The sequence below is a fragment of the Triticum aestivum genome, chromosome 2D (genome assembly GCF_018294505.1).
Source record: "Triticum aestivum cultivar Chinese Spring chromosome 2D, IWGSC CS RefSeq v2.1, whole genome shotgun sequence".
In the NCBI taxonomy this organism is placed as follows: Eukaryota; Viridiplantae; Streptophyta; class Magnoliopsida; order Poales; family Poaceae; genus Triticum; species Triticum aestivum.
This window is the reverse complement of record NC_057799.1, coordinates 9,849,168-9,861,013: the sequence shown is the minus strand read 5'-3', so window position 1 is coordinate 9,861,013 and position 11,846 is coordinate 9,849,168. Positions and strand designations below refer to the sequence as shown.

At 48.0% G+C, this 11,846-nt stretch overlaps 1 protein-coding gene across 1 annotated transcript; it reads left to right on the top strand.

Annotated features, from left to right (window-relative positions):
- Positions 1 to 8,408: 8,408 nt before the first annotated feature.
- Positions 8,409 to 11,097, top strand: LOC123055460 (tyrosine N-monooxygenase-like). Its single transcript, XM_044479479.1, has 3 exons — positions 8,409 to 8,492; positions 9,323 to 10,327; positions 10,468 to 11,097. Exons 1-3 carry the CDS (start codon positions 8,409 to 8,411, stop codon positions 11,095 to 11,097), a joined length of 1,719 nt encoding a protein of 572 aa, XP_044335414.1.
- Positions 11,098 to 11,846: the final 749 nt, after the last annotated feature.

Below are 11,846 nucleotides of genomic sequence, written 5' to 3'. Positions count from 1 at the left end.
ATTACGACGTTCGGACACACCATTTCGCTGAGGTGTTCCAGGCGGCGTGAGTTGTGAAACGATTCCACATTTCCTTAAGTGCGTACCAAATTCGTGACTTAAATATTCTCCACCACGATCTGGTCGTAAGAACTTTATTTTCCTGTCACGTTGATTCTCAACCTCACTCTGAAATTCCTTGAACTTTTCAAAGGTTTCAGACTTGTGTTTCATTAGGTAGACATACCCATATCTACTTAAGTCATCAATGAGAGTGAGAACATAACGATATCCTCCGCGAGCCTCAACACTCATTGGACCGCACACATCGGTATGTATGATTTCCAATAAATTGGTTGCTCGCTCCATTGTTCCGGAGAACGGAGTCTTGGTCATCTTACCCATGAGGCATGGTTCGCACGTGTCAAATGATTCGTAATCAAGAGACTCCAAAAACCCATTAGCATGGAGCTTCTTCATGCGCTTGACACCAATGTGACCAAGGCGGCAGTGCCACAAGTATGTGGGACTATCGTTATCAACTTTACATCTTTTGGTATTCACACTATGAATATGTGTAACATCACGTTCGAGATTCATCAAGAATAAACCATTGACCAGCGGGGCATGACCATAAAACATATCTCTCATATAAATAGAACAACCATTATTCTCGGATTTAAATGAGTAGCCATCTCGAATTAAACGAGATCCAGATACAATGTTCATGCTCAAAGCTGGCACTAAATAATAATTATTGAGGTTTAAAACTAATCCCGTAGGTAAATGCAGAGGCAGCGTGCCGACGACGATCACATCGACCTTGGAACCATTCCCGACGCGCATCGTCACCTCGTCCTTCGCCAGTCTCCGCTTATTCCGCAGCTCCTGTTTTGAGTTACAAATATGAGCACCGCACCGGTATCAAATACCCAGGAGCTACTACGAGTACTGGTAAGGTACACATCAATTACATGTATATCACATATACCTTTGGTGTTGCCGGCCTTCTTGTCCGCTAAGTATTTGGGGCAGTTCCGCTTCCAGTGACCACTTCCCTTGCAATAAAAGCACTCAGTCTCAGGCTTGGGTCCATTCTTTGACTTCTTCCCGGCAACTGGCTTACCGGGCGCGGCAACTCCCTTGCCGTCCTTCTTGAAGTTCTTCTTACCCTTGCCCTTCTTGAACTTAGTGGTTTTATTCACCATCAACACTTGATGTTCCTTTCTGATCTCCACCTCCGCTGATTTCAGCATTGAATATACCTGAGGAATGGTCTTTTCCATCCCTTGCATATTGAAGTTCATCACAAAGCTCTTGTAGCTCGGTGGAAGCGACTGAAGGATTCTGTCAATGACCGCGTCATCCGGGAGATTAACTCCCAGCTAAGACAAGCGGTTGTGTAACCCAGACATTCTGAGAATGTGATCACTAACAGAACTATTTTCCTCCATTTTATAGCTGAAGAACTTGTGCGAGACTTCATATCTCTCGACCCGGGCATGAGCTTGGAAAACCATTTTCAGCTCTTCGAACATCTCATATGCTCCATGTTTCTCAAAACGCTTTTGGAGCCCCGGTTCTAAGCTGTAAAGCATGCCGCACTGAACGAGGGAGTAATCATCAGCACGTGACTGCCAAGCGTTCATAACGTCTTGGTTCTCTGGGATGGGTGCTTCACCTAGCGGTGCTTCTAGGACATAATCTTTCTTGGCAGCTATGAGGATGATCCTCAGGTTCCGGACCCAGTCCGTATAGTTGCTGCCATCATCTTTCAGCTTGGTTTTCTCTAGGAACGCGTTGAAGTTGAGGACAACGTGGGCCATTTGATCTACAAGACATATTGTAAAGATTTTAGACTAAGTTCATTAAGTTCATCTAATCAAATTATTCAATGAACTCCCACTCAGATAGACATCCCTCTAGTCATCTAAGTGAAACATGATCCGAGTTAACTAGGCCGTGTCCGATCATCACGTGAGACGGACTAGTCAAGATCGGTGAACATCTCCATGTTGATCGTATCTTCTATACGACTCATGCTCGACCTTTCGGTCTTCCGTGTTCCGAGGCCATGTCTGTACATGCTAGGCTCGTCAAGTCAACCTAAGTGTATTGCGTGTGTTCCGAGGCCATGTCTGTACATGCTAGGCTCGTCAACACCCGTTGTATGCGAACGTTAGAATCTATCACACCCGATCATCACGTGGTGCTTCGAAACAACGAACCTTCGCAACGGTGCACAGTTAGGGGGAACACTTTCTTGAAATTATTATAAGGGATCATCTTACTTACTACCGTCGTTCTAAGCAAATAAGATGCAAAACATGATAAACATCACATGCAATCAAATAGTGACATGATATGGCCAATATCATTTTGCTCCTTTGATCTCCATCTTCGGGGCGCCATGATCATCTTCTTCACCGGCATGACACCATGATCTCCATCATCGTGTCTTCATGAAGTTGTCACGCCAACGATTACTTCTACTTCTATGGCTAACGCGTTTAGCAATAAAGTAAAGTAATTTACATGGCGTTATTCAATGACACGCAAGTCATACAAAATAATAAAAACAACTCCTATGGCTCCTGCCGGTTGTCATACTCATCGACATGCAAGTCGTGATTCCTATTACAAGAATATGATCAATCTCATACATCACATATATCATTCATCACATCTTCTGGCCATATCACATCACAAGGCACATGCTACAAAAACAAGTTAGACGTCCTCTAATTGTTGTTGCAAGTTTTTACGTGGCTTCTATAGGTTTCTAGCAAGAACGTTTCTTACCTACGTAAAACCACAACGTGATATTCCAATTTCTATTTACCCTTCAAAAGGACCCTTTTCATCGAATCCGTTCCGACTAAAGTGGGAGAGACAGACACCCGCTAGCCACCTTATGCATCTAGTGCATGTCAGTCGGTGGAACCTGTCTCACGTAAGCGTATGTGTAAGGTTGGTCCGGGCCACTTCATCCCACAATACCGCCGAAACAAGATAAGACTAGTAGTGGCAAGAAAAATTGACAACATCTACGCCCACAACTGCTTTGTGTTCTACTCGTGCATAGTAACTACGCATAAACCTGGCTCGGATACCACTGTTGGGGATCGTAGCAGAATTTTAAAATTTCCTACGCATCACCAAGATCCATCTATGGAGTATACTAGCAACGAGGGGAAAGGAGTGCATCTACATACCCTTGTAGATCGCGAGCGGAAGCGTTCTAGTGAACGGGGTTGATGGAGTTGTACTCGTCGTGATCCAAATCACCGATGACCGAGCGCCGAACGGACGACACCTCCGCGTTCAACACACGTATGGAGCAGCGACGTCTCCTCCTTCTTGATCCAGCAAGGGGGAAGGAGAGGTTGATGGAGATCCAGCAGCACGACGGCGTGGTGGTGGAAGTAGCGGGGATCTCGGCAGGGCTTCGCCAAGCTTCTGCGAGAGGGAGGAGTGTTGCAGGGGGAGAGGGAGGCGCCAGGGGCTGTGGTGCTGCTGCCCTCCCTCCCCCCCCCCCACTATTTATAGGCCCCCTGGGAGGGGGGCGCCGGCCCTGGATCCCATCTACAAGGGGGGGCGGCGGTCAGGGGGGAAACTTACCCCCCAAGTCAGGTGGGGCGCCCCCCACCCCCAGGGTTTCCAACCCTAGGCGCAGGGGGAGGCCCATGGGAGGGCGCCCCAGCCCACTAGGGGCTGGTTCCCTTCCCACTTCAGCCCATGGGGCCCTCCGGGATAGGTGGCCCCACCCGGTGGACCCCCGGGACCCTTCCGGTGGTCCCGGTACAATACCGGTGACCCCCGAAACTTTCCCGGTGTAAGAAACTTGACTTCCTATATATAATTCTTCACCTCCGGACCATTCCGGAACTCCTCGTGACGTCCGGGATCTCATCCAGGACTCCGAACAACTTTTGGGTTTCCGCATACTAATATCTCTACAACCCTAGCGTCACCGAACCTTAAGTGTGTAGACCCTACGGGTTCCGGAACTCCTCTCCGGTCAATAACCAACAGCGGGATCTGGATACCCATGTTGGCTCCCACATGTTCCACGATGATCTCATCGGATGAACCACGATGTCGAGGATTCAATCAATCCCGTATACAATTCCCTTTGTCAATCGGTATGTTACTTGACCGAGATTCGATCGTCGGTATCCCAATACCTTGTTCAATCTCGTTACCGGCAAGTCTCTTTACTCGTACCGCAATGCATGATCCCGTGGCTAACTCCTTAGTCACATTGACCTCATTATGATGATTCATTACCGAGTGGGCCCAGAGATACCTCTCCATCATACGGAGTGACAAATCCCAGTCTCGATCCGTGTCAACCCAACAGACACTTTCAGAGATACCCGTAGTGTACCTTTGTAGTCACCCAGTTACGTTGTGACGTTTGGCACACCCAAAGCACTCCTACGGCATCCGGGAGTTACACGATCTCATGGTCTAAGGAAAAGATACTTGACATTGAAAAAGCGCTAGCAAACGAACTACACGATCTTTGCGCTATGCTTAGGATTGGGTCTTGTCCATCACATCATTCTCCTAATGATGTGATCCCGTTATCAATGACATCCAATGTCCATAGTCAGGAAACCATGACTATCTGCTGATCAACGAGCTAGTCAACTAGAGGCTTACTAGGGACACGTTGTGGTCTATGTATTCACACATGTATTACGTTTTCCGGATAACACAATTATAGCATGAACAATAGACAATTATCATGAAGAAGGAAATATAATAATAACCATTTATTATTGCCTCTAGGGCATATTTCCAACACTCGTCCATGTCGGCTTCTGTCGCGTTGGGGTTGCCGATATGCGACGATGGGGCTTGCGAGAAGTGCAGGGCGCCACGGCGCAGAGGCGGCATCGGGGAGGCAGCGTAAGCCGGCGGTGAGTAGGTGTACGGTGGGGGGGGGGGGTACCGGACGCCGGCGAACACCGGCGAGGGCGTGCGCTGGTCGGGGTTCAGACCGGAGGGCGAGGCGCACTGGTCATGCGGAAAGGTGATGTTGGGGTTGAATCCGCCGTGCGCGTCACCGTCGACGTAGCAAGGCGAGGGTGTACACCCCCAGGGCAGTGGAGACGGCGAGAAGCTGGCCGGCGACCCAACGCTTTGCTGGCTCCAGGCAGCTTGCGAGCCGTGGCCGCCGGGTGGATTCATCATCCCCGTGCGAGACGCCTCTGCCTGCTCTGCGGCAGCCGCCGCTGACGCGGCCGCATCTCGGGCCTCTTGGCGTTGAGCCTGTTCCACCGGTCGGTGGTGACAGCCTCCCAGCGCTGAACCTCCGCCTCCCTGCAACGGCGCAAGGGACCGTATACTTCTTCGGCGGCATGGCGTCCGGATGGCAGGGAGAGGGAGGAGATTGGCGGGAGAAGAGGGGCAAAAGGGGGGAATGGAGGGAAATGTAGGGGGCAAAGCGGGGGATCGGCGGTAAAAAGGGCCGTCACTCGCCAACAGAGCGGACCCAGGCGCCTTTTCGCTTCGGCCGGTGCCCCCAGGCGGCCCCTGGGGGCTTGGGTTCGGCTCGGGTTCGCCAGCTGTTATTTTGGCCCAAACCGGTGATAAACAAGGTCCTGGGGGCGCGACTGGGCCGATTTTTCGGCGCCGGCGCTAAAAAAGAGCCCTCGGGGGCATGTTGGGGGGCGCGAGTGGAGATGCTCTTATGATCTTATGTTTTAATGCAAATTGGAAATTTCATGTATTAATAGCTGCAGTTCTCCTATCTTATTTTCTGTTAGTTAATTGTATTTCGATATAAAAACTACTAAATCATTGTAAGATTTATCTATTATTAAACCAAAAGAGCAAATATGCTGCGATGCAAACTGGAATTTTGAAAGTTCCACATGCATATATTCTCTATGAAAAAAATGCAATAGGATAGTTTCATGTTGAGCAGCTGTGGTCAATGTGGCCTATTTCCTTTTAAAGCTTATTCCACTGGTTCACGGATTAATAAACACTGGCTTTGCCCATTTATGAAGTAGTTATGTTAGCCTTATGTGTTTACGTCTGATGACGTCGTACAGATGAGGCAGCTCGCTGATGCATTTGCTATCTGCCAAAGCAAGACTCACATGCATGCATGCCTCTCGGCTGCAACACATCCATATTCTAGGGCAGGAAGAGAACAGAACGACTAGCAAATTGTCATTCTTTTTAAGCTGGTTCTTTCCATTCATACATGTCTTCTTAGTACATGCAACTTGTTAGGTGCTAGCTCAATAAAGTTTCCATGATACCGCGATGGAACTGATTCGCAAGTTTGTACTTGGTTAGGTAAGGGGATCCAGATTATCAAACCAGGGGCGGGGGTGGTATTGAAGAATTAGGTGCATCTGAACCCAGTGAAATTCATCTAACCCTCGATTAAATTAGTCTATGGCAATGGAACATTAGGCAAACTTACATCAAAACCCTTACAGCAACCAACAATTTAACCAATCACTCTTCGGCTTTGTTCCGACACATCTTTTCCCATTCATAGACAAACTAATCCTAAGTCATCGTTTGTTTGGGCTTCAGCTTCATAGAATCAGCTGTGGATTCACTGTGACGGCAAAGCTGATACGTTGAAGTAATCCGTGACGTGCTTCAGAGAAATACACTGGAAATTTCCCGAATCAGATTTTGGCTATTTTTCAAAGCTGATTTGAAATAGCGGTTTGTTTCTGCTAAATCCTGTCATTAAAGCTGTAAAAAACGCCGACTATAACGGACCGACACTATAACTCTGAAAGAAGTTTTGCTTGCTCAAAAATTGGAAGACGCTTGTCCTAAGTACAGGATTGAGATTAACTTAGGAAAGATACCGATGCATGGTTAAAGTTCGAAACATCGAACCTTGTTCTGTGGAATACTAGATGCACCACAACGTGTGTAAACCTAGCTCAAACACACGTTCAGAACTTGATTTACCACGGTGCAGCTCTTTGGATAGCTCGAGCTGGATTTGCTCACTTCGATGTGTATTTCAAGGTACCCAACATTGATGTGTTTGGAACAAGTGTAAGAAATCTGCCAGCTTGATGTGTGGGTGAGTGGGTGGGGGGGGGCGTGTGCATCTATGTCTAAAACATTTCAACAGTTATAATGTAGATGATGGAAGTAATTTACCTATGTCAACAAATATGGTGGCTTGTTTTGTTTGCTTGTTATTTTAATAATACAATATTCATATGGCGCACTTACTGAAAAAATTGAAGTGTACCAATTTTTCTCTGTTTCTATTTCTGAATTGTGTTACATACATCATATCTCTAAACTAAAGTTTTGTTATATACGAAGTCTCAAATTTACAAGAAAATTTGTGTATTCGGTTCGTAAAAGTGCATACATATATCAATGTTAATATTTCATGTGTCGTCGTCATAAATTTTGTATGGAAATTATATATTACAACACATATGTTTATAAACAACTAATTTGGACCTGTATACCTTAGCTCCTCCCTCGCCGCCACCCAAGGGCGCGGCCTAGCAAAGCCCATTCGTCGCCGACAGTGGTGGGGCCTATGTGTCCTCCCGCTCGGTAGGCGCCGACGCGGGCCGGCTCCCCGAGCTGGAGCATCGTGCTGGGGTCGGGCGTCACGGCGGCGCGGTGCGTAGAGGCGGTGCATGGGTACCTCTGCCTCCTCGCGGCGGGCCGTGAGGTGGTGTGGCGCAGCTGGGTCATTGGGACGGCGGCGGTGCGGGCAGCGGGCAGCCACCTCTGCGATCGCCTTCCTGGCTGGTGGAGGTGGCTGGGGGTGGGTTCTGGAGGTCGGGGATGGTGGCTGCATCGGCGAGATCCAGCTTCGTAGTGGCGTGGGCGATTAGCGACTTGGGCTGCGGTCAGCCGCGTTGACAGGGGCCTCCTTGGTTGGTCGGGGTGGTGGCACAATGGCGGAGGTTCGGCCACCCCTTGTTCAGAGTTGTGGTTGGAGGTGCTTCCAGCGGGTGGAGCACGGCGGTTCAGCGCTTCTCGCCTTTGCCTGGCCTCGGTGGCAGGGCGCTCCGGGAAGTCAGCAGGGGTCTCTTCGGTCCTTCTGTTGCCAAGGGTGGCAACGGCGACCTGCCTCCGCTCGGGAAATGACACGGTAGTTGCGGCGTGGCTGGCAGCTGCTGATGGTCTCCCCCTGCCCTGCTTCGTCCTGCGGGCCCCTTGTGCATACCAAAAGGGCCCCCTTTTCCAGCGACAACGTCAATGGACCATGTTGAGGGGGTTGGGGTGGTCTCAGATACCTGGGCGCCGGCTCTGGTAGTGGGAGCCCAGCTCTTGTAAGCGGAGCTCGTTGCTCAGCTGCTGCCCGGTGGCCATGGCCGTGTAGGCGGCGTGGCGGCCGGGTTGTGACGTTTGGTGGCGGTGGTGCGGCGTTCATACCTACGCCGGAGGTGATGTGTGTGGGGCCGATGTTCGTTCCCTTCTTGAAGGCGACGCTGCGACCCTTATTGCCCATCGTGTGGCAGCACACTGGTGTCATACCCTTCCTGAAGGCGCCGCCTTGGAGCTCACGGTCTATCCTATGCAGTTTCATATCTTCACGGTGGCGTGTTCACGGTCAAGAACCCCGGTTGCTCTTGTAGTGGTAGGGATGGTGTTGTTGCGCACAGCGCCATTGTATCCGACTTGTGTGTGTCGGGGGGGGGGGGGGGGCGTGAGTTTGTATCGAGATGTTGTTGGTCGTTGCTTTATATATAAAAGCGAAGCGAAAGCCTTTTTTGGTACACAATTAATTTGAGATTATTCTTATGTTCGAAATCCTTAGACAAGTCACAGTTATATTACATATGCACTTAATAATCATTGTATATATGTACTTATATCAACTTACGTGTGATAGATTTGAGAGGTTATAATTCGGACCCACTATAGAATCACGGTGAAGATAGTTTAGCCTGTACCGACGATGAGATGAACATTGTTGCATGTTTGCCTCATGTTTTGGTAATTTAATAGTAGTTAAGTCACATCCTTATTTTATTTTAGCCATTTCGCTTACATCCAACTGTGGCGACAAGTTGAATGATGTGAGTTAATCTGGTGTACTGAAAGAGTCTCCAATCAATAAATAAATATTCATAACATATCTATAGATATGGACAGGAGATAGCTCCCTTACGATGTTTAGACATCTGACTTTTTTTTTAGTACTTGGGCCTGTTGGAGCCTAGCTAGCACTTCCTCCTATTAATACCCTCTGAAACGAGCTAGATGCACCAAGAGCAAGAGTGTCTTCGAACACAAATCTCAATACATCTATTCAGTACATCCAATTCCACAACTTTCCATCTATATATCCTACTACTTCATAGCATCCGTACAGCTAGCTCATGCAGAAAGAGTTCGCAAACAATGTACGGATTCTCAAGTCTTACGGCTTTTGCTACGCTGGTCATTACCATGGCCACCGTACTTTTTTTTTGCACTCAAAAATAGAAAAGTTCTACTGTCTGTCAAAAGTGAGCAACACCAGCTCCCGCCCGGGCCTCCCACGCTGCCCTTCATCGGCAACATTCACCAGATGATGTGGAACAAGCCGGCCGTATTCCGGTGGATCCATCGCCTGCTCCAGGACATGGACACGGACATCATGTGCCTCCGTCTCGGAGCCATTCATGTCGTCGCCGTGACATGCCCGCAGATAGCATGCGAGGTGCTGCGGAAGAAGGACGAGGTGCTGGCCTCCCGTCCGGCAACCTTCGCCTCGGGTTCGTTCAGCTTCGGGTACAAGGGCACCATCGTGACACCACATGGAGAGCAGTGGAAGAAGATGAGGCGCGTGCTCACTTCGGAGATCCTCACCCCGTCCATGGAGCAGAAACTCCATAATCTCCGGCAGGAGGAGTGTGACCACCTCGTGACGTACATCAACAACACCTGCATGGCATGTCCAAACAACCTCGTCGACGTGCGACATGTCGCCCAGCATTTCTGTGGTAACATGATAAGAAGGCTCGTGTTGGGTAAGAGATACTTTGGCAGCGAGCTGCCGGGTTCGTCGGCTAGCGGACCCGGACATGATGAGATGGCACATGTTGCCGCTCTCTTCACGCTCCTCAACTACCTCTATAACTTCTGCGTGTCCGACTACTTCCCAGCCCTCGTAGGGCTTGATTGGGATGGCCATGAGAAGGTTTCCAAGGATGTTATGGGAATACTCAACCGGTTGCATGACCCCATCATTGAGAAGAGGATCATCGAAAGGTCGAATCTTCGGAATGGTGGTGGAAGCAAAGAGGCCAGAGACTTTCTGGACGTCCTGGTTTATCTAGATGATGCAGATGGCCAACCATTGTTGTCCGTGGATGATATCCGGGCACAGATAGTGGTTAGTACGCATTTCAACCTCTATCAATATTCAGTAATCCAACAAACAACCATGCATGCATTCGTGAACTGCAAGAAGAATTTGATCCCCCAACTTTCTTTTGATAGAAAACTGACCATTTTTTTGCTATATCGATGTAGGAAATGATGTATGCAACAATCGATAACCCATCGAATGCTGTTGAGTGGGCGCTCACTGAGATGGTGAACAAGCCAGAGGTGATGAAAAAAGCAACTGATGAAATCGACGCCGTCGTCGGTAAAGATAAACTAGTCCAGGAGTCTGACATTCCACGACTAAACTATCTCAAGTCATGCATCCGAGAGGCTTTCCGCATACACCCATACCATGCTTTTAACCCACCCCATGTCGCCATGGTAGACACCACTATCGCTGGCTACACCATCCCTAAGGATAGCCATGTCATTTTAAGCCGGATGGGACTTGGTCGGAACCCCAAGATCTGGAACGGACCACTTGATTTTCAGCCCGAGAGGCATTTGAATACCGCAAATGTGCTCCTCAGTGAACCAGGACTACGTTTTATTTCATTTAGTAGTGGGAGGAGGGGCTGTCCAGGAATTTCACTTGGTACCTCAGTCACGGTGATGTTGTTTGCGAGGATGTTGCAGGGATTCACCTGGACGAAGCCCCCTGGAGTTGACAGAATCAGTCTCCAAGAAAGCAATACCGGCGCCCTTGCCTTAGCTGAACCCCTGGTTCTGCAAGCTAAACCACGGCTGGCCGCACATCTCTATGAGAAAATTTAATAGGGTTAATGCATGTTTTAACCGATTATCAGGAACATATATCCTAATAAGAATTTTGTAGATCCCATGTCCTCAGTGGTCGTGCATTCCTCGGTTCTTCAAAAACAAAAGGGAACAACGTGTGTCTGTACAAATAAAGCAATGACAATGCTAATGTAATGTGTGTTGCTGGGTTGTGTGCACTGTCTGTGTGGGCAAAAGCCGCAAAATTTGTTATTTTATTGTATTGTCGAACAAAATCTATTGTATGTACTTAGCATTATGATACTCTGCAAACAGTTCATGGAATTATAAAATTATATGTTGCCTACCACCTTCGCATCATAAATGTACAAAGCTAATGTTTATTACAATGTGACAAAGCTATAATTATTCACCTCTTAGTATCTAAATACAATTATCTAGGAGAAAATAAGATGAAGACTGGTGAAGAAATACGTATGGACGGAAGATAAATAGTTTTGTATTATTAAATGGTATAATATGAATACAAAATTATATTTCCACATTTTCTAATGTCGGGGAAAGCAAAGAAGGACACACATATACTGGTAAAACACAAAGTCATATGACATCTTGTATTCCTTCAATGTTTCAAATTCCTTCATATTCTTTTTCGACACTTCACTTTCAGTATTGTACATGGTGCTCTTCCGTCTCTCTTCTTTCGCTTGCACGTACTCTCTCTGTAAAGAATTATAAGTATGTTTAGATCACTAAATAGTGATCTAAGCTCCCTTAATATTTCT

Excerpts from the sequence above, each read along its gene's own strand:
- LOC123055460 (XM_044479479.1), top strand. The coding sequence starts at position 8,409 with ATGTTCGTTCCCTTCTTGAAGGCGACGCTGCGACCCTTATTGCCCATC. Across the intron at positions 8,493-9,322 it reads GTGTCATACCCTTCCTGAAG|CTAGCTCATGCAGAAAGAGT; the intron begins GCGCCGCCTTGG and ends GCATCCGTACAG. Across the intron at positions 10,328-10,467 it reads ATATCCGGGCACAGATAGTG|GAAATGATGTATGCAACAAT; the intron begins GTTAGTACGCAT and ends ATATCGATGTAG.